Genomic DNA, 25,955 nt, shown 5'->3' with positions numbered 1-25,955 from the left:
CCTTTGGCAACTGGTGTAGCACGGGCTGTTAGTCACTTAGACTGTGATGTCACCTAAAGCACACAGAGGAACCATGACTTTGTAGGGCCCAAGGACAAGTGATCTCCAAAAGAGCTTTGTGGTGTTTAAGTTGTAGGGACGGTGTACAGAAACATACAGATCCGTTAGTTATTTGCATTATTTGACCTCTATAAATAATTATGACCAAAGGTATGTCTTTATAAATTAAATGTTACGTTTGGAAATTTATGAGATTTTTCTAATCATTTCATCACAGTAAATAACTGTCAGAAAGGGGGCAGCCAAACATCAAAGGGAACAGCTGTTTAGCTGATTCACCTGTTATCTTTTAATCAATTAAATGGTTCTTATCATGTGTTGGAAGTGAAAAAGTAACATCAGAACTTACATAACTTGGGGAGACATGCATCAGCGTTTTGTCTTCCTTCCTTCCTTCTGGAACAAGCAATTTTTGAATGCCTGCTATGGGATACACCTAGTACAGATAAACAATATAGTAAAAACCTCTGCCCTCATGGTGGGCTCAAGTTTTGATGGGAAAAACAACAAGTAAAATATGTAGAATTTTGGTGATAAAATTAGGGCAATGCCATAAATAAAACAGGAAGGTAGATAAAAGTGTTAGGGATGGGAGCAATTTTAAATAAGGTGTTCAGGGAAGACTCAGAAGGTAACATTTAAGCAAAGATCTGATGTTTCTGAGGATAAGTGTTCTAGGTAGAGGGAACAGCAGGTAATGAAGTGGGGGCCTTGATTATGCATTTTCAAAGAATGGATAGCCAAGAGGCCAGTTTGGTTGAAACAGAGCGAGGAGAAAGCAGGTGATGAGTAGGTCAGAGAAGTAATGTGTGAATGTGGGAGGTGGGTACCAGACAATGTCCAAATAATCTCAGTGCTGTCATGGTTAGAATATTTAATCTGAGAGTAATTCAGCACCTTCTCTTGATTTAAAACACTAGCATGTTCCATTGAATTTTCAATGCCAATTTATTCACAGTAATGCTAATTATAAGATCTTATGTTAGCTTTTCATTTCTTGAAGTGCCTGGAACCAACAAATCTCCATAGACCTGAAACAAATTTATATTGAAAAATGTATGATTTTGTATCCTGTCAACAGATTTTTTAACCTCAAGTTTGACAGCAAGTCAGTATTAAATCTTTTAAAACAAATAAACTCAAAGAAATAAAGGTATTAACAGGGGAAATAGTAAATTTATTATTTTATTAAAGTACATCAATACCTAGAAACAATAAAGGGTAATTACAAATATGGATACAAAACAAGTCAAGCTTCACTTGAAATAGAAAAGTTTATGTTATTTTTAAAGTATATCAATGAAAACAAACCATAAATTTGTTACCTGTGAATTTCATTGAATGTATTGCAAGAATATAAAACTTTAAAATCTTCTGGTTTATATTCTTAAATAATTACATGGTGACTAAATATGTTCAGGACCCTTTGGGCAGAAAAATCAACTATTTAGAGTCACCTGGCAAAAACAAATAATTCATTGTGCTACATTTGTTATTTTAGAATGTATTATGGCTTTGCTCATAAAGGTGTCAATTTGTTGAGTTAACTCACTGAGTAAAGTTATAAGGTCTGATTTATACTTGCTACATTCAAGATTCTTTGGATAAATTACCTTTGAGGGGGACTTGCTACATACATTTGAACCATTTGAATTACTAATAATCATGTGACAAGTCCTGGCAGTTTCCCCATCACCACTGAAATTATCAATCAGAATCAAAGTATATTACCTAGGTTGCATAATACATATTCATACTATATGAACGTGCTATTCATACATGTCAATCAAGGTTCAACAGGGAAAAAAGGATGTGAAAGTAAAACTGCAATAATAATTTTAAATACTATACTCCATTTCCTCTGAAATCTTTGTCTTTGAGTTAAAATAATGGTCTAAATTTTGTCCAAAAGACTCTTAAAAAAAGATTTCTTCGGTTTTCCAAAAATTTAAAATATTTCTTGGTTTTCAATTCAAATTATATGTAATCACAAACCTATATTAAAAGATAAAGTTTTAGCAAAACATTTAAAAAATACTAATCTCAAATAAACAGAATTTTATCATATATTTCAGTACCTTTGTTCTACTCATCTTTTTCAGGTTGCTAGGAAGTCTCTATATTTCTTTTCAATGTTTAAAAATAAATGATATTTTCATTTCCTCTTCCCTTTAAAAAATAGTAGACAAAACCTATTTTAAAATACAGGTTAAAAACTCCTTGAAATATTTTTCCCTCTATTTGACATACATTTTTTTTCATTTATGTGAGATAAATCATCATAATGATAAAATTGCTTTTTATAAATAACTAGGTATGACAGAGTGCCTTATATCCATGGGAAACAATAAACATACTATATATATGACCCATCATTGCCTTACATAGTACCCCTAATTTAAAAGACTGAATTACACTCATTGATCTATTTTAGATACAGCAAACTACTATCATTTAAAATCAAATGAAATAGATATTCAACACACTTTTGTAGATGATACAGAAAATATGAGCTCGCACCATAACCAAACCACTAGAGGCAACAACTCAGCATACAAACTACAGAGATAAGTACTATACTACATTATGAACAAGTTCTATTCAAGGCTTCATGTCACAACATTTAATGGCTGAAAACTAAATAGCACCTAGAAAAGAAAATGTATTTAAATAAATGTTTTCACGTGAATGGAAAAGGTTCACCCTGCAAACCCTCAGCAACAGAGACAACATTATACATCAGTTTCATATTTAAGGTGATTCTGTCCGCCTTGGTTGGCTTTAAACAGCTCACTGTAGGTTGATTATATGTATGCTGCAGCTTAACAGAAGAAGCAAAGTTCATAGCTTTGCATGTGATGGCATCTTGTCAGGCTATAAGCTATCTCGAGACATAATCTGCACTTCTCACTTCTGCTTTTTGCTCCTGACAGCATACAAAAGCCTGCTTTCTCAGAAGCACGATGTGCTCAAGGTGTGTGCATGCACTTTCAACTTACATATGGGAATATGCTTACTTTCTCTAATATATATTGAAGAAGAGCTCAGAACTGTCATAAAATCTAAATGACAATAAAATTGTCTAAGTCATGAAAGGCTACTTGAAAGCTATTAAATAAATCCTATCTTAATTATTATAATTAATTTTAAGTACATTTTATTTTGAATAAGTCAAAGAATATCTAAGCAAATTTATGGTGTACAGATAAGTTCAGCCTTGCCAATATGGAGACTTAATTGAAAAAAAAAAAAAAAAACTATTCAAAGTCTCTGGCCAGAGATAAAATTGTAAATGATTTTAGGCTGTCTAACAATGTATTTAAAATTTCTTACAAAACCATAACCATTCTTTCCTTAAAAATATGTTCTCTAGTAGAATATCAAACTAGAAAACAGATCATTGGACAAATCAAATCTGAAAAATGATCTTTCAGTATAAAACATGATCCAAGGAGATCAAAAATTTATGGGATCCAAAAACAGAATGCTAGGGACCCAGGATAAAAAGCACACAATGTAAGAGACTAGATCACTTCATTAAAGAACCATAAGCTCACTATAATGTAAGAGAGAAAAAGCTACACAAAAACTTAAAAAGTCAAAGCAGGGAATATAATTAAATTTTTAAAAATCAAAATGAAAAGTGGGTACATTTTCATAAAAGGACATAAAAATGTGACTATGGTAACTACTATGTAACTATTGTGTAAACCTTCACATTTTGGTTACCTCTTATGGAAGGTTTAGGGTATTGGTTTTTAATCTTAAATTATTTACAAAGAAATTTATCCCCCTCTGAAATAGTAAGTCAAGTAGCATTTCAGGTTTTTTCCTTCATGGAAACAGTTGCTGGTATAGAAAAATACCAAAAGTCTTAATCAACTGATTTAATCTTTCCATGCTCTAACATAGATTTTAAATGTAAACCTTTTCCTTTTACAGAAATCAATTATTGGTGATACATTGTTATTCTCCCTTAGCAAATCAAAGACGCATTTAATCATATAATACCAAAGAATACATAATGTAATTTTAAAAATTATTTATACACTAGCTCAGGACAATCAATTGATCTCCACTTCCACTTGAAAAATGCAAGAGAAAAGGACATTTTTTATTAGTCTACTATCCAAAAAAGGGGAAAGGTAGTTATAGAGGACAACTCAGAATTTACACTTGTCCATCATCTGCTAGAATGTAACTCATGAACTGTTGTCCCCTTCTAATTCCTGTATTTTGTCACACTTATTGCTTTCTTTGCCCTCTTGATATGTACGAAGCTGCTCCATGAAGCCAGCATTTGGACATATGGAAGGCCTTGCATTTTTCACCAAAGAAAAAGCACTAGTAAATGAGATTTCTTCAGAATTCATCAGGAAGCCTATTACAATTGCAGCTGCCCTAGAAACTCCCGCATTACAATGAACAAGAACCACTCCATCCTGCAATAAAATGAAACAAAACTCTTCATTATTCATTTAAGAGAGGTTATTAAATTTATCGTACATTCTTACACTATTTAAAATTATGAAATAAAAATATTCATTCTATCAATGTATACAATTATTCAAATACAATTCGTGTAAGGAAAGAAGGGACAAAACAGTCAACCAACACCTCTTACCAACCCCCAGGATTGAAATGCTTTGATGATATATTTAGAATTCTGAAAGAGTACCCTTTAAACTGAAGTAATCTAGTAAAACTACTCATAAAAGCCTAGTAACTTAGCCACATGTCTATAAATAAGAGAAAAATTACAGGAAATAGATGTGCAAACACGAAGAAAACTGTAATAATAAACTAAACAGAAAGGCTGAGACAGTCTTGGTATACATAGTATTACTATAAAGAAACTATTAATAGTGTCACTAGTTTTGAAATCTACATGTAAAATGATCAGCAAGGAAAAAATTTTCTACCCTTAGATATAATTTATGCTGGAAGGAAGCAACTTAAAAAATAGTTAAACTTATGAGGTAGTGAAACGAAATGACACAAAAAGCTCATGACAATGTGAAGTGGAAAAGGTAATTGACACCAGCATGAGGTCAATAAATGAAAAACGTTTCGGGTAACTTGCAAATGATACTTTACAAGTGAAAAGGGACACAGTGCAGGCCCAATGCTGGTGGGGGTAATATTGCATTAATAATGAATGTGATAGATCTGATGGAACACCATTGATACAGGTTGGCTTATTTCAGGCTTTTAAAAAGTTAATGATCTAAATGAAATGTAGGGAACTGTGAGCACGCCCTACAGAACTAGACATGTTAGTTACTTCATTTCCTGATTCCTCTTTTGGTACAACACAAAAGACAGATGGGAACAGGGCAAGGGGAAAAAAACGAAACTTACAACTAAAAAGTCTACCCTAATGTGTGGTTAACATTAACAATACTATGTTTATGGTTTATTGGATTACTTTACTTCGGACAGGCAGTTTTCTCAGATTCATAAATCTGTTGCAAAATTCCTTTCCTAGATCTGTTATAACAAATTTGCAAGTGCATCTCATTTCAAGAAAGCTAAATGATTCACAACAAATTAGTTAATATTTTGAAAATCCTCATATCGAAAAGATCATTTCAATTGTTTTCTTCTATGTACATATTTCTGAGTCATTTCCAGATATAACTTTCTGTACAAGAAAAGTAAAACACAAATATTCACTATACATACAGGAAATTTTTCTCACTTTGTACAATACTTCATTTTTATGAGACTGATGATATTTTAAAATCCTATTACAGTACTTGATGAAAACTAGTAATGAACTTCTTTTAACTCAAAATAAGTTAGATATTTCAAAGAAACTTAATAAGAGATACTCTTCAGTGTCATTTTTAATATTTTCTGACTACATAGCAGTCAGTTTTATTTTATGATCCATACCTATGCCTTTGAAAATGAAGCCAGCTTTATTTTCAGTCTCATATACTACACATCCAGTTTAAGCTAAGATTTAATAGTGCTAGCATTTTCTTCTTTCTTACATTCTTTCTGTAACAGCTATCTCTCCATTGGTTTCTGTAGCTTTTGAATTTACCTATTTGCCTTTTATTATTCCTTGGGAATCATACTGTCCTTGCAAGTATTTTCAGAAAGTATTGGCTTTATATCCCCTTTCCAGAACTCAAAATAGTAACAAATACTTTATAAAGCAGTTTTTTCTTTTGCACTTGCTATTATCCTCTGCTTGGAAGGCCTTTGCTTTTTTCTTGGTCCAGCTAACTCTGGCTTCTGGTCTAAGAAGCCTGCCTCCCTGAGTGAGATGAAGGCCGAGGACTGTTTCAGCCATCTTTGTATGCCTAGAACTTAGTGCAATTTTTGACACATGGTAGATATTCCATAAATGTTTAATAATCAAATCAATTAATTTTGTTCTGCATTTCTGAGAGAAAAGCTTTCTCTTAAAAATTCAAATCACCATTTTGCTATGGGCAGATAGTAATTAGGTTACAGTATTTCATTTTATCAACCTTTCTTTGTTCTTGTATTGTTAGTAATAGCTTCTGAACTAGATTGCAAGCTCCTTGAGGGCAGCAATATGTATCCCTCATATCTTCTCAGAATAAGTAATTAATATTTGTTGAAAGATTAACTGAGCCAAGTTCAGGTCTTTTGTAAATGAGTCTTTTGATATATAGAAAACATACCAAAATGCTAACAGTGATTATGTCTAAATTTTGGAAATAGGGTGATCTTAATTTTTACTTATCTGTATTTTCTTATTTTTCTACAATGATATGGATTACATACATCGTGTTTTTAAATTCACATCTTATAAGCAATACAGTAAACATGAAATATCAAATACACATTTTCATACTAACAAACAAAACCTTCCACACATATAAAAGGGGCCAAGTGAATTTTCCAGAGAACTCTTGAGGCTACAAAGGTTACCTTACTACTTCCCTCTCATGTTTACTTCTGTCCCTTTAGGCATAAACCTGACAAATAATGCATGAGGCAGAGATAGAGGAAGGACAGAGAAACAATCAGGGTTTTATAAGTACAGAGGGAAATGAGGAAAGACATGGGAAAATAGAAAACACTCCATTGACAGCTATATGTAAACAGATAAAATCAGAAAACTAGGGCCAAAAAGCTGGTTTTGAAATATGCAATTCATAGAGTGATCAGATTTAATAATTCTTGCATATACGATAGACAAAGTCATGAAGCGGTCTTGTCTAGAAAAAAATGAATGAAGACAATTCAAGAATTCTATTGCTAAAACCAAATATGTATTAATCTAAACAATAAGAGTTTTCCGGGCAAGGAAATATTGGCTGAGATTCAGATCCCAGTATAAAACATAAGGCTTGAGGGGCGGCCAGTTAGCTCAGTTGGTTAGAGAGCAATGCTCTTAACAAGGTTGCCCATTGGAGCCCCACAGGGACCACTGTGAGCTGCGCCCTCCACAACTAGATTGAAACAACTACGTGACTTGGAGCTGATGGGTCCTGCAAAAACACAAATAAATAAAAGTGTTTTTTTTTTAAAAAAAAGGCTTGAGAAATTAGAATGTATTATAGAATTCTCATACATTTTGTAGCAGAAATGTTTTATGTATCTCCTCAGATTCTCTCAGTGCTATCACCTCATGGACCCTAAGCTTGTTCCCCCGCAGCCGTGACTCTGTGGCCGAGTGCCCCTCCTCTTAGGCCTGTTGAATTGTTCTTGCCTCAAAAGGACCCTTTCTCAGTGGCAGTCTCTGCACAGACAGCTACACCCTGAGTTCTTTATACCCTTGCTGCTTCTGAACTTGGATGAAAAGTCACACCACAGGGCACTGGGTTTGGCTTCAAGGTGGCTGCTAAAGAACTCAAGTTGTAACCTGGAATTGTGGGCGTGGTTACCTTCCAATGGGTAAACTCTGACCAGTGGCAAAAAGGAGTTGACAGAGAGTCAGGCAAATCAATTCTCTCTTCCCTCCCTCCCAAAGTCTGAATTGAGGTGCAGTTCCTTTGTACTCCCTGCCAGGAGACGTCTGGAGCACACAGCTGTCACTGTCAGCTCATTGTGAAGTTGTGCTCAGCGGGGTTAAACACATCATCTTATGTTGCTTTTCATCCTTCCCCAAATCACTTCCCTTCCATCTCACTCTCACTGCCTAGGGACTGCACCTATCAAATGAAGCATCAGCTCTTAATCCTTGTCTCAGGTTCTGTTTTTCCAGAAACCCAAGCAAAGGACTATGTTAATTAACTATTACTCTTTCCACTTTTGACTTGCAACAAATACATATATTCGAATATGAATATGAATGATGTCTATATTTTTCCTTTACCATCTAAGGTATATTCTACATCTCCTTAGAGAAGTAGCTAATACAGAAACAGTATCATTTTAATTTTTAACGCTAATTACTGGCAGCCTAGACTGTTACAATCTAAAGCCTATCAAATTTTTCATAGGAGAACAGAGCGGCCAACATTAGGATTTGAATCAGAAAACCTCTTCCTTTTCTTTCATCGAAATATCTGTTATTAAATAAAGTTGAATGGTAGGGTTGAATAGTTTTATATTTTCCAGGTAATCCAGAGAAGGTACTTAGAATAGTGCTGGGCACATATGACACTCAATAAATATTACTAAATGGACAGAAGGAAGGGAGAGGGAGGGAGAAAGGGAAGGAGAAAAGGCAGAAGGGAGATCATTCGAGTTCAATTAAACTGGATTCTAATGTTAACTGTCAACTGTTAGGTGTTCCAAGAGAGTTAGCTGTGCTCTGTAAGTGCTTCTATATTCCCATCTATTTACCTCATGTAAATTTTGTAAGAATTATATACTGACTAAAAATGATATCATTTCAAGGTATAATTATTGGTAACGGCCAACCTAGAAATCCTGCCTGTCTCAGTATTGACTTGGATCCAATACCAAGATCAAAGTATATATTGTGTGATGGTCTTCCCTAGTCAGAGAACCAATGGACAGCTTCTGTTCCGCATTTTCATACTATCTCAGTAAAGCAATACACATTTCATCTTTAGAGCACCCGAAAGTTCTATTGTTAAAAATGCAGATTCACAATCCCTACCTCAGCCATGAAAATGAATGTAAATTAATTCTCATAAATAACTAACAGAACTAGAGCAACTTTTTTCCCTGTAGTCCACCTGATTATCTTGCAAACTGGTCAGAGGGCAGGTAGTTATAAACTGTCAAAGGAAATATAAGTACATATATACACAGGAAAATTCAGTAAATGGAGAACTTGATCTCCTAACATTTCTCAGGAAGACATAGGAAGATGAGAAATTAATCTTAAAAATAAATATATCAGGGGCTGGCCCGGTGGCTCAGGTGGTTGGAGCTCCATTCTCTTAACTCCGAAGGCTGCCAGTTCGATTCCCACATGGGCCGGTTCAACTCTTCGAGTCCCGCAAGGGATGGTGGGCTCTGCCTCCTGCAACTAAGATTGAATACGGCACCTTGAGCTGAGCTGCCACTGAGCTCCCGGATGGCTCAGTTGATTGGAGCAAGGGCTCTCAACCACAAGGTTGCCAGTTCGATTCCTCAAATCCCTCAAGGGATGGTGGGCAGTGCCCCCTGCAACTAAAGATTGAACATGGCAACTTGAGCTGAGCTGCCACTGAGCTCCCGGATGGCTCAGATGGTTGGAGCAAGGGCTCTCAACCACAAGTTTGCCGGTTCGACTCCTGCAAGGGATGGTGGGCTGTGCCCCCTGCAACTATCAATGGCAGCTGGACCTGGAACTGAGCTGCGCCCTCCACAACTAACACTGAAAGGACAACAACTTGAAGCTGAAGGGCACCCTCCACAACTAAGATTGAAAGGACAACAACCTGACTTGGGAAAAAAAAATCCTGGAAGTACACACTGTTCCCTAATAAAGTCCTGTAAAAATATTGAATAAATAAATAAATATATCATTGAAAAAAGTGCAGTTAGAGAACTAAATAGTTGTAGGAATTAATAAAATATTGTTGGAAGGGAAATTTCATAATGGTCCTCTACATATTCATTACAAAAAGAATAAAGATGGGATAACAGACCCATATTTTAAATTTTCTGCTTTTGAAGAACTATGGATCAAAATAAAACTTACCTTCACTTTTGCTTGTTCAATAAATTCAAAACATTCTGGAAAATAAGACAGGATATTGGTTTCAGGCAAATCCAGGATAGAAATGCTCTTATATATGAAATCACTGAGGAAAGCATTTTCAACTCCATAGGCAACATTGAGAATATGAGTCACCTTAAAGAGAGAAAAAAAAGATAATTTAAAAAAAACTCTCATGAATTAGGTTAATTAAAGAGACTGGATGTTGAGATCTGTAGCAAGAATAAACAGTTTAAGCATGACTCACTTGAATAACAGTTCCTCCAGAAAGCCGTCTCTGACTGCCTCATCCCTCACCAGAGGTGCTATTTCTATATACCCCCACAGCACCCTCTACTTGCCCTATTATAGCCGTTAGCACTTAGAGATTGTCTCCCTCACCATACTAGAAACTCCATGAAGGTAGGGACCATGTTTAGCTTACTCACTATCATAAATAAGCATTGTGAATGAGCAGTGACCTTAGCACAGAAATTAGTTAAAATATTTGTGGAATAAATCCATGAATGTCCATGTAAAAAACTTAAGTAAGGGCAGTGTATCAGCAGCACAAACTTCCCTTTCAATAATTACTTCCCAATTTTCCTTCATACTCTTTGTAAGTACAATGGCTCTCAAGTGTGGCTGCACATTAGAATCACCTGGTGAGCTTTTAAAAAATATGAATGCCCAGGGCCTCCAAATCAGAGGTTCTGATGAAGTAGTCTGGTTTAAAGGTGGGATGGTTATGAAGGATTTTCTTTCAAATGGTAAATATACGCAACCTCCTACTCCATGTATGTATACGAGCCCCTTTCCTATATCCACCAGGCGTCTAGAAGGAGCCATGAAAAGTCCATTAAGAGAATCCAAAGGCTAAGTGGAAGAGAAAAATGAGTCAGTGTTTCTTGTTATAACATGCTTCTCACCGCATTTATTCTCTTTCTTAGCATGTGCCTTAGATTTTTGCCTGATCTCATTATTTTCATGTATTTCACACATATTTTAGAGTATTTGTCCGGCCCTGCCTCTCCTACCCCAACTTCCCGCACAGGTATGTCTCTGGCAGCCCCTCCCTCCTCCCTCCAGCACAGCTGAGTGGGTTTGGGTGGACACCTGACAAGCTTAGGCGGATCATTAGCTTTAGAAATTTACAAAATAGGTGTAAAAGACAGCTAAAATGATCTGCCAAGTGAGCTTTAAGACAGGCATTTTCTATTACATGCTCAGAGAAGCTGAAAAATTCCTGCACCCAAATGAGAAGAACAGAGTACATGTGCAGAGAGGGACCATGACGCCAGTGGGAGAGCGGGGCTATCTTGAATGGCCTTCCATTCTCTGGCCACTCTCTGCCCTGGGGTTCCAGAAATCCCCCTAAATCATCATATACATTCTTTTTCCTTGCCCAGGTTTCTGTGGTTCACAACCAAAAGAATATTGGTTAAGGCAGTCAGGGAGCTAGGCCTCACAAAGAGAGAGCCATAGGCCATTTACTAACCTAACTGCCCCAAGGAAGAAAGACAACAGAAAAAAATCTCAAATGTCTACTCCAGAGAGACTCTTAAATAGAGACGAGATGGGAGAAGCTAGAAGGAAGGAAGGACAATTTCAGAAGATAAAGTCTGAAGTATCCTTCTGCTTTCTTCAGTGAAGTCTTACCTATGTCAAGTCACACTCTCACTCCCATTATACGACTAGCCAGGATTATATGATTCTGCCCTTAATTAGATAATACCTTCCAATGTTTTGTAATATTGATGTGTTTGCCTTGTCTTTACAACTATATTCTACATTCCCAAAAGACCAGAAATGAGGCCTGACCACTTCCGAAATTTATATATATCATTACATATATTACATATATATTATATATATACATGTATCATTACCTATAGATCTTCCCTATACATCACAGGATTATGGAGAAGACTAAGTGATAATCTTGGGAAAACCTGTTGAGAGGTAAAAGTGTATTACAAATATTGTGGATTATTAAACTATCGAAAGCCTGGGTAGTTTAGCTGTTTGGAAATGCAATTTATATGTGTTTGAATGGCCTTCATTGAAAAGTTTTGTACTAAGTCACAGGTACTGGTGGTGGTAGGGACCCAACCTAAAACCCTTCTAGTAATCAAACACACTTCCAAAATGCAGTTAAAGACATCCTAACAATGGTTGCCCTCGGGATGCCCTTTACTATAGGGATAATAAGAATAGCTCCTTTATTGAGTACTTAGTATGTGCTAGGCATACAGTTTATCTCACTTAATCCTCATATTTAGGCATTACTATTTCCAATTTTTAAAAAAATTTATTGTATTGCACTGTTTCAAAAATAAAACATTATAAAAAGAAACATTAACAAGTCTTGCTCTCACCCTGTCCCTATCCACTCCATTGTCTCCCACCTTTATGATAACCGCCATTGTTGGTTTCTTGTACATTCTTTTAGAGTATCTTTCTGCAAATATTTTATTTACTCCCTTTCTTACACAAAGCCAACACCTTGGGGTTCCCCACATTTAAATGCATCCTGGAGATCTTTTCATATCAGTCATTGGAGACCCTTTTATGTGTTCTTTTTTATAGCTCTATACTAGTCTATGATGTGGGTGGTCTATGTCCATGTAACCAATTCCCTATTGATGGACACATGGTTTGATTTCAATAATTTGCTATTATAAACAATGCTGCAATAAATAACTGGGAACATTTTATGTTACTCTCAGTTTTCTATCCTCTATAGTGCTTTATTTGGCACACACTAGACTCTCTATCTAGTATCTTATTAATAAAGCAACCATTAGTACCATATCTAAACACTAATGAAATTCCTACAGAAATTTCTGAAATGATCCTCCACCAGAGAATTTCTCCTAGTTACAGCATTTTACTTGAATTCTAGGATATCCCTTTGAAATGTGCCATGTATTTAAGTCAATAATTTTGTTTTGCAGCATCCTTAAATTTTTCTAGAAACCTCTATTCTGCTGCTCAGTTTACCCTTGCTTCTTCCAAGCATTTAACAGGTCGTATACAGAGAGAGAAGGACCTTTTAAACACTTACTTGGTACACATCACCAAGATGAAATGGAATTTGAACTGATGTGTTTAAGAGGGGTCTAAACAATAACAGTATTTGACAATGAACAAATTTATCAGCTAGTTTTCATTTTTACCCTAAGAAATATTAATTCATTAATGTAAGATGTTGAACCTGGAGCATTGCTGGAGAAAAGTCACACGACGTTGCAGTTCATGCCAAAGTTATGAGAGCCAACTTCTCTGGACACTGAGCAATGCTTAGCTACTATATTTCCTTAGTAGGCTCTCTCCCGCACCCCCCATATCAGCTCATTCAATCTTTCCCCATTCTCCTAATAACTTTCAGGTGTACCATCTCTTCCTTATTCCAGCAGATCACCTCACTTACCACTTTATAGTAAAGACAGAAGCCATTATAGGAACCCGCACATCTTACCATCCAATTTAAAAACTTGCTTACATGTTCACCCATATTTTCCTTCTGCCTTACTACAATGGATGATGTGCTCCCACATCCTTTGTAAATCTCATTTTGGCACTGTGTTTGGGATTAAACTGCCTAGTACTTTCTTGGCCCATCCCTCTGGTCACAGTTCTTGCTCTCCTGTATTTTCAGTTCCTTCCTCTACCACCATCAGCCTTAAAGCATGCTCAAAATTCTCCCATCTCCCTCCTTTGGCTCTTTCCATTCTTCCCCCCCTCTTCTTTTTTTTTTTTTTTTCTGCCATCATATCTTCCGTTTCTCAATTTTCTGAAATCTGATCTGGCTTTGGCCTCCAATTCAAACGCAACTGTTCCCACCAACAACGTCTTTATTGCAAAGTCCAATAGACCTAACTTAGTGCTAATTGCACTTAAACTTCTGGCAGCATCTGACACCACTGATTCCCTCTTCCTTAAAACATTCTCTTTCTTTGGCTTCCACGACATGACATTTTTTTTTTTCACTTTCCTATAACCTCTCTTACGTCCTCCTTTCTGACTGAAAATTCTTTTTTCCGTTGACCATTCTTTATGACTTTGTATTACTCAAGGTTCTGTGTAGGCCTTCTTCTCCGCTCACTTTATACCTTTCTCCAAATGATTTTATCTACTCCATTCATTCCAATCACACATATAAGCTGAAGATTCCTAAATCTATATTTTTACCTCTCAACTGAACTTCAGCACGATATATCCACATTGACTACTGAATAACTGAACCTAGATTACCCATAACATCTGAAATTAAAAATGTTCAAAACTGAGCCCTACTTTGTTCCCTATCTCATGGAATGGCACCAACCCTATTTAGTTACCCAAGAAATCTGGATATCAGCTTTGACTCCTCCTTCTCCTTCAATCTCTCCCTACCCTGCCCACCCTGTCTCACAGGTAATTAATGAATTAATCATTAAATTGTGAGGATTCCACCCTCTTAAAAAAAAACCTCAAAACCCTGTACTTCTCTAGCCCTACTGAATCCCAATCTAAGCCACCATCCCTTTATTCAGATTACTGCAACAGTCTCATAACCAGTCTCCCATCTCTAGTTTGAGCAACTCTCTGTTTTCCACATTGCCTCTAATGAACAATCTTTCTAAAATGCAAGTTTGATCCCTGGGTAAAAACCTTCCAATGGCTTCCCACTGTCTTTTGGACCAAGTCCAAATAATTCATTCTGGTTTACACAGAGTTTCGTGATCTGGCTCACACTTATCTCACTGACTGTGTCTCCTATTACCCCTCTTTCTCACACTTTCTATTCCAGCGTTGTTGAACTTCTTTTCCATACCTGAGAGCATCAGCCTTTCTCTTGCCTCCGTGTCTTCACACAAACCATTTTTTCTATCTGTTCCCTCCCCACCCACGTTTCTGTCTGCTCCCTCCCCCATTACCTTTCAGAGCAAAACTTCAACATCACTTCCTCCAGGAAAAATTCCCTGTTCTTTTTATCCCCAAGCCAACTCTGACCCAACCCCAAACAAATATGGGTTAAAGGCATCATCTCCAACGGCGCCCTGTACTTCCCCATCAAAGCGCACAATGCCCTGTATGATAGCGACTTGTCTTTCTCCCCTCCCTGCCCTTCAGATCATAAGCTTCATGTGAACAAAAACCTCTTGCATTCCTTAAACCATAGCAATTCCATGACCCTAAAACAGTGCTTGACAAAACGGTAGAAGGCTAAAATTATTAGGTAGATGCAAAAGTAGATGTGATTTAAAAGGTTAAAAATAACTGCAAAAAATGCAATTACTTTTGCACCAACCTAATATTATGAGTAAATATTGAAATTACTAATAAATCACGAGTTGTATGTGGGAGGATGTGAGGAAATGGCTTTGAGGAAGAAGACGTATGTGAGTTGGGACTCAAAGTCTATATAGGTCTTGGGCAAGAAGAAGGGAAAATCTATCCCACGCAGAGGAACTACATAAGCAAGATGTGCGTCCAAAATCAGTTTCATAAGGATATGCGAAGGGAGATTAAGAAAATATAAAATTGGAAAAATGGATTATAAATGCACATGTTTGAATTAGTTGTGATTACTTTTGCAACTTTATTAAAATAATAGCCAAAAATGTTACCAATTAAACTCTGAAATGAACCGACACAGCTTTTCCTAAATAAATGTAACAATTAAAATACTTCCAATTCATGGTGCCAGACCCGAAACATTTTTTTACCTTGTGCTTTTTCAGTGTATCCAGATCATGAGCAGCATCTTGTGATCCTATAAGAAATAAATCATATCACCTTGAACATAAAAATAATCATCCTGACTTTCTATCCAATTTTTGCAACAATTCTGTTAGATATTCAATTATTTTTAAAAACATGACTTGGAAGGACCAACTTTCTGAAAGACAATTTGGAAATATTCATTAAAAAATATCCATCTTATACATACTCTTGGAATCTGAAATCCCACACCTAGGAATCTATCCTAAAAGTTCTGGATGTTACAAAGATCAGCTATCAGGATGTTCATCATAGTGGTGTCTGTAATACCACAAAAATAAAACAAAACAAAAAAAACAAATAACCCAATAATAGTTTGTTTTTATCTTGTTTTAAAAAAAGCTCAATAGTAGGGTTTGGGTTAAGTAAAAGATGGTCCAATTATGTAGTGAAATACATACAAACATTAGAAATATTAAATGTAGAATATTTATGGCATGGAAATATATCCCAATATATTAGGTGATAAAAGCACGATACAGAATACCATCATCTATTTTTGTAAAAACAAAAAAATGTGTATGATTAAAATGGACAGGAACTATATAGAACAAAATGTTAACAGTGGGATTATAGGTGATTTTTTCTTCTTTATGTTTATTTGTATTTTTTACAATAAATATCTATTCTTTTGTAATTAAAACAATGGTATTAAAAAAAACACCCACAAAATGACTTTAGTACCAGCTGATTTGGGAAAACCAGTGGCTTAAAGCAAGCAGTACTGGCCTATAGAATTCCACCCACATTCAGTGTACCACTAGCGGTGTCCTCTTACAGTTTCTTCCTGTCAAAATTGGCTTTCCAGATTTCCCACACTTGGAAAATGACTCTAGTTAATAAGCACGTGCTTACAGGAGAATAACTAATTAAAATAAAGTGAATTGTACAATTGAAAAAATAAAGCATTGATTATTTAAAGATTTCAAGTATTTCAGTTTCCTAAAAATTAAGGTCCATTTCCATAAACAATTGTTTTTCTTACCTTACCTTTCTGGGAAATCTGCCAGCTTCTAAGATATGATTTTAAGTAGCTGAAAGGCCAGCAAATGTGCTGGTTGGTCAGTATTCTCTTGATAATACAACTCCTTACTGAGTCTACATGTAATTGTATTCTATTTTAAAAGTTAGCCTATCAAAATACTAACAACTGTTAAAGCTGAATGGTGGATACATAATTATCTGTAATATTATTGTCTGTAATTTTCTATACATTTGAAATTCTTCAGAATGTAAACAATTTTCTCAGTTTTCTATCAGAAGTCCTAACCAACTCCGGGGGAGGAAATGGGATCAAATAAATTAATTGAAATTTGGTGGTTTAATATGCATGTCATTTTAAAATAATAATTCTACTATACATAGCTTTTAAAATAAAAAAAATAAAAGGAAACATGCATGAATGAAATTCTTTCCTTTTTTTACCCTAGGCTGTCATTATTACATTTATCAAAGCTGGATACATTAAACACACTCAAACGCGTGCGTGCCAAACAGAACAGAAATTATACTTCAGAGTTGGCTGCCATATTTTGAACGTGAATTCCAAATATGACTGTATTGAGACAAATTTAGTATTCCTGAGACCAAAAAATGCAACCTTTATGCTGTGCCGTTTCAAACAATAAGAAAATTATGAGTGTTAACAGTGTGGGGTAACAATTTTAGTCAACACAAATGGATTTCAGGTAATCAGCTTGTGTGTTTCATCTAATAGTTGGTAGTATTCAGTTTAAGTTAATTCTCTCTAAATTCTAGATATAAACATCAGCTTTTCTTCAATTTTAAATGGTTGCTTTGTGTTGTAGTCTTGTGTTAAACTTTTATTGTAAAAACACTTATCATTAAAAAGAAATAAACACTGTAAATCATACATTATGACTTGTTATTTTAAACCTTTGTTTTGAAAAATTAGAATGTTATCCTTTTATAAACTATCTTAATCAAGATTAAAAACAAATATCAATTTTAAGAGTTTGATGATTTTAACAGTGGCTGCATGAACCTATGTTAAAATTCACAGAATTGAATACCAAGAGTCAATTTTACTGTGTGACAATTTTAAAAATAATAAAAAAGCTGATGACTAGAAATACAACTAAACAAAGAGGTCTAATAATAATAACTTACAGTTATATTGTACATTGACACGAAATCACTAATATTCATTATCTTGGCCAAGTTTTATTATAGAAATATTACAGATAACTGATTTAGAAAGAATATATTATATGCTGTTGGAGTTGAGACTTGTAATAATTTCAATGTTTTGCAATCACGTTATATGTATCATAAAAAATAGGCTATGTAAGATCTCTAGAATCCTGTTTCTATTTTTTAAGAGATCTTTTTATGAAAATACCAAATATTATATAAATTCTGATGTAGCATATCTTAATTTACAAATCACTACTTTCATCATCACAAAAACAAACCAAAAAAATTATACTACTGAAAGGGAAATAAATGATAGTCCAAAGAGAAATGTTTTATTTCAGAAAATTGGTCAGCATGAACATTCATAAATGGATAGAAATAGTATAAATTAATATGAGAATAAGGTAATATATTTGTGAAAGAATTTTACAAAATAAGGAGACACATACAAATTTAATGTATTATCTGACCACAAAGAATATTGGGCTTCCGAGATCTCAGATATTCTCTATAACCTTATAAAGAATCCCAAACTTTTCACTTGAAATTGAAGATCTCAAAATGTCACCAATTGGGACTACTTAATAGAATGGATATGACAAATAATGAGTGCACTTTTTAACTATCCAAGAGAAATGGAATTTTCTACTTTTCCAAATAAAGTCGGATTGATCCAAAAATCCTATTGATTTTTGTTGTAAAAATATAATTTGCAAAACCTAGGACAAAAATGCCCACTGACTAAGATCTTTTATCAACCTGTTAGATACTAGTTCAAAGTTTTATGTAAAACTTTTGAATGGCAGAAGCTTCTTTGAATTTATGAGCTAACTGAAAAAGACAGATATATTTTAATAGCTCTCCATTTTGCTTGTTCCCCACCAAAAACAAAAGTTAATTGCCATGTAGTGCTGGGTTGGAGTTGTGTTGCTTTGAAGAGGTGAAGGAAGCTCTGCGAAGCAACTTAGAAACAATCCCATGTCCAGAAAGAAACCTAGCCTGTCAGAAACAACTCCTGCATCATTCATGTGAAAGAACTGTAGACGTAACCATCTATGGGTCACTCAGGAATAAGGCACTTGCAACTAGACAGAAAAAGGGCCATCTACCTGTCAGAAAAAGTGAGGTTGTACCTGATGAAAATATCCCATTTCCTGGCCCAGAAAGGGGACCATATAAGGAATAGTTTCACCAGCCCCTTTGAGAACCCTCCCAGGATCCTGGGAAGGGTTCCATGCCAATCTGAGAACACTATCTCTATCAGCTCACTTTGGATAAGTCTAGATAAAAAAATAATAAGCAAATTTTAAAATTCTACAATAATTTAAAACCATTATTACTACAGTGAAAGCCAAATAATTGAAAATATGTGCCTGGACATATTTTCTCCTAGAAATGGTGTATAAATCCTTGTTGAATCTTCCAGACTAGCTAGATGACCCACTTAATTTTTCACTGGGCTGCAGAAACTAGTTGCAGATACTTATTTGGTGAATTTAAAGATTGCTCATGTAACAATTCATATAATACACATGTACAATAACAACTCATATGTATACTGCAACTGATTTGTTTCAAAAACCTTTCACAACCTCAGAACAACCCTATGAGATAAGCAGGTACTGTTACCTCAGCTTTACAGATAGCTTTTTGGAGGACCAGAGAGGATAAATGACTTGCACTAGCTCATCTCATAAGTTAGAAGCAGAGCAGGGCTGAAAACCTGACTCCCTGAGGCAGTCTATATATCAATGGGGAGCAGGAGTCAATCAGACTTGTGCTCCATGCCCAGTTGTTACTTAATAGGTGTGTTACCTTGTGGAAGTTACTTAACCAATTTAAAATTCAGTTCCCATCTGTATAATGGAGCTGATAACCCCTACTTCGCAGAATTTTTAAAGGGAGTGAGATGCTGTGTGCACTTCATGTAGTACTTGTCTATTTCTGACTCACAGTTTTAGTATTCTTTTTACTCAAGAATGGCTTGGCTGCATAAATATTGACAAACCATTAATCTTTCAAAGTCTTAATTTCTCTATTCATAAATGAAAAATAATTCAAACCTACTTGAAATATTGCTGACTACTTTTTTAAAAGACTACCATACCATATTCCTGGCAAGCTAACAAGTTTGTATTATGCTTTCATAACTGCTTTGGTTGCTTTTTGTGGACTATGCTTTGTATAGAAAATCATTTTCCATAATACAAAAAGTCGTAAAACCATCAGACTCAGAGGTAGCTATAAAATAAAAGTCCACCTTTTCCTTAACTCTATAAACAGCCACCATGCACAGATGTGGCCATAGGAGGCATGCATTCCATATGGTTTGTAACCTCAGCAAGCAAACAAGCACTTGACTATTTCCAGTGTTCATTTTTCTATAATTTTAACACTAGTCACTTGTAGTTTTGCCTAATAAAAGCATTATTTTTAATTGGGTGATTAAGAAAGAAAGCTATATCCTTTCATAATCCCAGAAAACACAGCATCAGTGTGTTATTCTCCAAAGAAGTTAGAAAAACACGAAGCTTTTCTAAAATTCAAATACCAGGTGCCATGTGCTACTAGAATCTATGTTTTTTATAGATATATTGTGGGAGCAGGAACATGTCTAGATAGCTGATCGAAGTTCCATATTCAAAAAAGGAAACCTATCAACTTTTCGGCAGGATAGCTGATAGTACAAACTACTACATATTAAGGGAAATAATGAGACAGTAACATGATTAGAAGGACTCAATGACAAATCGACATACTCACCCAGGAGTAACCATGGCTTAATAACGCCAACTTGCAGGTCCAAGCTAAGGTCCTGCACATAACCACAACCACCCCCAGTGCTCGGCTCTACTTCTTCCACAACATGAATTCTGGCATCTTTCCATGTTTCTATAATTTTCTTTCCAGTTAACGTTGTCACCCTGGTGCATTGCTTCCTGAGATTATTCCGGGAGAATGCTTTAATTTCCTGGTTAAGGGAGTGCATCACATGAGCAGTGACTAGGAACAAATACAAGCAAATCCAGCCAGCACATAAAAGGGCTGAACTGCTTGTGCCTGAATGCTCAGGTAACAAATGCAGCCTCAGGGGTGTAGTGCCCTCCAGGTGACAGTAACAGCAACCCCCCGGAGACACAGACTTCCAGCTCGGTTTTTCCCAGCGCCGCAATGTAAGGAGAAGCTTGATTGGCCATTGAGAAACGGGCGCGGATTGGACGCCCTTTCTTCTTCCGGACGACGGAAAAGCTGCGCTTTCCTTAAAGGTTCGGCGGATGCGCAGGGGCGTTTTCTTACTGTTGTTTAACTGCAGCTCTATCATTCAGGCAGAATGGTAAAATATAAGACTTAATTGGAGAGAGGGGTAATAGTTCCTCGCTTTTTAAAAGTAGTGATTCTCTATGTGCGATTTGTGTCACTTGTGTTAGTGACCGTGAGCTTTATCGCTGACCTGGGTTTTGCGGCGGAGTCACGGTGCAAACTTGTAGAAGAAATACAGGGGGTGAGGGGATACAACAGACATTGACCTTCACACTTTCTCTTTCTGCTTTTGTAGTCCAGAGGAACGTTTACTAGATAAAAACTGTTTTGTATATTTGTGAGGTAACAATTTAAATCTGCAAAGATATTTTTCTATTAAATTGTTCAATTATGTTTCTGTATGCAAATTGAAAGAGCTTAAAGCATTTTCTGACTTCCCTCCTACATTTTCACCAGTAAAAGAGGCCTTTTATGCAGTAAATATACACTGTTTATAAGAAGCATTGCAGCAGGTCCTTCCATACAGTTTGATTAAATCAAATATGGAAACATCCAAATTTACAAAACATAATTACAGGATGATGATTCTGATTACAAAAAGATGATTTATTTTGCAAAAGAAATCACAAGATTCCTTTAAATAGTAGTTTTCCTTTCCTCATTTAAAATGCAACTTTAAATGGACTTAGACACAATGTATAAATACATGTATAAAGTAAAGAAGTTGCATTTAATGAAAACATTCTCCAACACCACATATTACAATTTTTGTTGTAACTCGCTGACACAAAATAAACCAAATCTCTCCCTGTTGAAAAGAGTGAGATACCAGCCCAGGCTACCTACCAGCACTCTAAAATGATAAACTGAAAAAATTATTTGCGTCAATTAAACAATCACAGCTTCCTCAAAAACAACTCTAATCACAAAACATTTCATATGTTTATCATAAATGATTTTTTTTAAACTGTCAACTATTGAGCACTTACTATATGCTGGGTACTGTGCTTATAAGCAATTTTTAGATTGTCAGTGTTACCCATCAGTTGCTTAATGATGCTTTACACACATTAGCCCATTTGATCTCACCACAAACGTATTATGTATATGCATTTTACAACTGACAAAATTTGGATGCACAAAGAACAAATAACATATCTTATATTGCACAGCTTGTATGTTTATAACCAACAAATAAAACTTAGGTTTGTTTCAGCCCAATGCCTTAGCTCTCATTTGCTATGGAGTACAGCCCTGCTCCCAAAATAATTGAAGTTAAATATTTATTGAGCATGTACTATGTGCCAGGCACTGTTATAGTCACTGGGGATATAGCAATGAATAAAAACAAACTCCTGTCTTTTTTGGAGCTTATATGCAAGTGGAGGTAGTGAGTGGACAGACAATAAGTAAATAAATAGCCATTGTAGGTCATGATTTAAGTGCTAAAAAGAAAAATTAAGTAAAATAAAGGAACAGAGTGAATGAGCAGTGTGTTATTTGCTATAAGTTAGTGAAAGAAGGCCATCCTAATAAAGTGAAATTTGAGCAGAGACTTGAATGAAGTGAAGGAGCCAGACCTGTAGCTATCTGGGGGAAGAACTTTGCAGACAGAAGGAACAGCCAAGTGCTGAGACAGGAGTGTACGGGAGAGGTAGGCGATGAGGGGGTCAAGAAACTTCCAGGTGGCTAATGTGGCTTTTAGTGGTGAGTGAAGGGAAGAGTGGGAGGAGATGAGGACAAAGAGAAATGATGAAGGCTTTGGGTTTTATTCTGAGTGAGATAGGAAGCCACTACAGGGAAATAGATAGAAGAGTCATAGATCCTGTGTCATGTTGCCCAGTTACCCCTTCAGTGAATGCCTGTGGTCTGGGAGTGCTACTGGCTGACTGGTAACAATCCCTTCAGAGGCTGCCTCAGCTGCAGAGGGCTGCCTTGCCTGAGATTTTGTCCCTCACAGGCCAGACCACATCCATGATTGATTGATGAGGTACCATAGAGGCCTGGCCATCTTAGCCCTACTTGAAGGACCATTCTAGCTCTAAAGGCCAACATGGCTTGGCTAAGCCTGTTACTGGCCCTGCATAACCTCCTGACTTGTCCTTTCCCTCCCTTCCATAAATGTCTATCCCAAGGACACTCCTTAAAAAAGTTCTGCATGCCAAATTCTACCTCAGTCTCCCTCCAGGAAAACCCAATCTGTGACGAGTGACATATTATGCTTATGCTACACAAGGATCTTTCTGGCTATTGTGAGGAGAGGGTGAAATGGAAGGAGGGATGTTGGTTAGGAGACTACTGCAATGGTCCAGATGGAAGATGACAGTTGTCTGGGCAAGAAAGGCAGCAGAGGGGGAGGTAACATGTAGTCAGATCCTAGATATATATGCGAGCCAAGCAAAAACAATTAATGTGGGCGAGAATGGGATAATTCCAAGGTTTTCTGGCCTAAGCAACTGAAGCGTAGACTTGCCATTTACCAAGACAGGGATAATGTGGAGATGAAAAGTTCAGTTTGGGACATCTTAAATTTAATATGCTTATCAGTGACCAAAGGGAGATGGCAAGTGGGCAGGTGGAAATATGAATCTGGACTTCATAGAAGAGATCTCTGCTGGAGACGTAACCTTTGGAGTAATCAGCTTCGAATTATGATTTAAAACCATGAGATTGAAGGAGACGATCTAATAGTGAAGGTTGATAGAGAAGCCTGATGTGTGCCCACATTTAGGAGTGAGGAAGATGAAGAAGATGCAGCAAAGGAGAATAAGAAGGAGGAGCCTAGGAGATAGAAAAGAAAGGTCTGAGAATATAAAGAAAGAAAGAGCTCCAAGGAGGACAGTGTGATCAGCTGTGTCATATGCTGCCGACAGTGTTGAACAAGATGAAAACTGAGCACTAATACTGGATTTAAGGGCCTCCCCAGCAAGACCCGATGCTGTGTCCCAACACTCTACAAACAAACAGTATCTGATTCAATCCTCATAAGAAACCTCTGAGGGAGGTAATATTGACTACATTTTTAAATAGGAGGTCATTTAATTTGAAACTTAAGGACCAAGCCTTTGGTCACAGAGTTTGCATTTACTTGTTAAATTCAAGTAACAAGGAGAGTCGAACAGAGTTCCCCTCACTCAAAAGCCCAGGTTTTTTGCCCAGGTGTTCTATAGAGGATGGGTAGAATTGTTGGGTGCACATTCATAGCTGCAGTCCCTGCTGATAATACTGCAATGCTAACCTCTGTGCAGTCGCACCGCATACTAGTACACACTGATTCTATTCACTGACTCAACTCTTCATTTTACAGAAGAGGAACCAAGGTCTAGAGAAATAAACTGATTTGTCTAATGTCACATCATTCGTGATCCCAGATCGCAGGTCTCTTCATTCAATATTTAGTGCTTGTTCTACTTCACTCTACGGTTTTCCAAAAAGTCCTTTAAGGGCAAAAGTGCTTTTCACGTAGCTAGCCCAGATGCAGAGGGATTGGGGAAAGTATCACTCTCTTAGGCCTGGAGTGCTGGCAGAAGAAAAAGAGGAAGCAAAAGGTTCTGAGACCCAGGCCAAAGGGGCAGGGGAGCATTCCATCCATGGAGGAGGCTTTGCCTATGTTGGGACATGATTGATAAGGGGTTGACCTGAAAGAGGTGGCACATCCTTCCAAATGCTAAGAGCCCCTGAATCTGGGGGAAAAGGGAAAGTGTGAAATGAATACACCCTGGAATTTGTTCTTGTGCCACCACTCTCCCCCATATAATTTTTCTCTCCTAACAGATATTGAGTGTCTATGCCAAGTGCTATGCTAGGCATTTTCCAAGTATTATCTCTAATCCTCACAAAAATCCCATTTTTAGATAAACTAATTGAAAAGCAAAAAACTAGTAAAAAGTGGATCTTGTGTTCAACCGCAGGTGAGTTGGATCCGAAAGCACTCTTTCTTGCCACTACATTACACATTCTGACATATTACATAATAAAATGATCGTGGGAATATGCGATTTTCATGAATTCAGATATGATTTATATGAGTAAAAATATTAATAAATAATCCAAAATATACTTTACATCACAACTTTTGGCTTGAGTTAACAACCAATTCTGCACTTGACTGAGAACATGCAGACACAGCCTGAAATGAATACAGAGAAAAACCAAACTTCTTTCATAATTATGGCACTGCTCCTATGCAAGCTTTTCAAGGACATTTTCAAAAATATTAGTTTAAATAAAATAAGTTTGAATGCAAATATTCTTTATGAATACAATGCTTGTTATATGAATTTGTTAATGGAACATTTTGATTACACAACCTTTTTTTGCCTATATATGCATGGTTATAGTAACAATACAAAAAAGAAGCAATAAAAGCCGAAGCAGAAACTTTCTACATTTCCTTCCAAATATTAATTATTTGCATGTCTGTGGTGATATTTAAGGCTCTCACGTGGCCCATAACTAGTGAGAACTTTTCTAAGCCCAGAGAAAGAGAATTTAGGATATAATTCAGAAATTTAGAGTTTAATCCTTTAAGATACACATTTTTTTTAAGTCAGTTCCACATGCTTGTCAAATTCTTTTTCATCTTTTCTACCTCTCTTCAAAAACAAACCATTTTTGTTTTAAT

The 25,955-nt window shown here is 36.0% G+C and overlaps 1 protein-coding gene across 2 annotated transcripts; it reads right to left on the bottom strand.

Moving 5' to 3' along the window:
- Positions 1-1,216: 1,216 nt before the first annotated feature.
- On the bottom strand, positions 1,217-21,248 carry DUSP19 (dual specificity phosphatase 19). Of its 2 annotated transcripts, none has more exons than XM_019752845.3 (4): positions 20,834-21,248; positions 15,859-15,905; positions 10,148-10,300; positions 1,217-4,502 (listed from the first exon to the last, which is right to left on the bottom strand). In XM_019752845.3, exons 1-4 carry the CDS (start codon positions 21,057-21,059, stop codon positions 4,263-4,265), a joined length of 666 nt encoding a protein of 221 aa, XP_019608404.1. In that variant the 5' UTR covers positions 21,060-21,248; the 3' UTR covers positions 1,217-4,262. The 2 variants fall into 2 exon arrangements, with proteins under 2 accessions (XP_019608404.1, XP_074195100.2); XM_074338999.2 differs by lacking the exon at positions 1,217-4,502 and adding an exon at positions 4,509-9,490 and having other exon boundaries at positions 20,834-21,192.
- Between the last annotated feature and the right edge of the window lie 4,707 nt (positions 21,249-25,955).

Source organism: Rhinolophus sinicus, chromosome 17 (genome assembly GCF_057876585.1).
Source record: "Rhinolophus sinicus isolate RSI-liver-muscle chromosome 17, RSI-T2T, whole genome shotgun sequence".
NCBI classification, from domain to species: Eukaryota; Metazoa; Chordata; class Mammalia; order Chiroptera; family Rhinolophidae; genus Rhinolophus; species Rhinolophus sinicus.
This window is presented reverse-complemented; position numbering and strand designations above follow the sequence as displayed.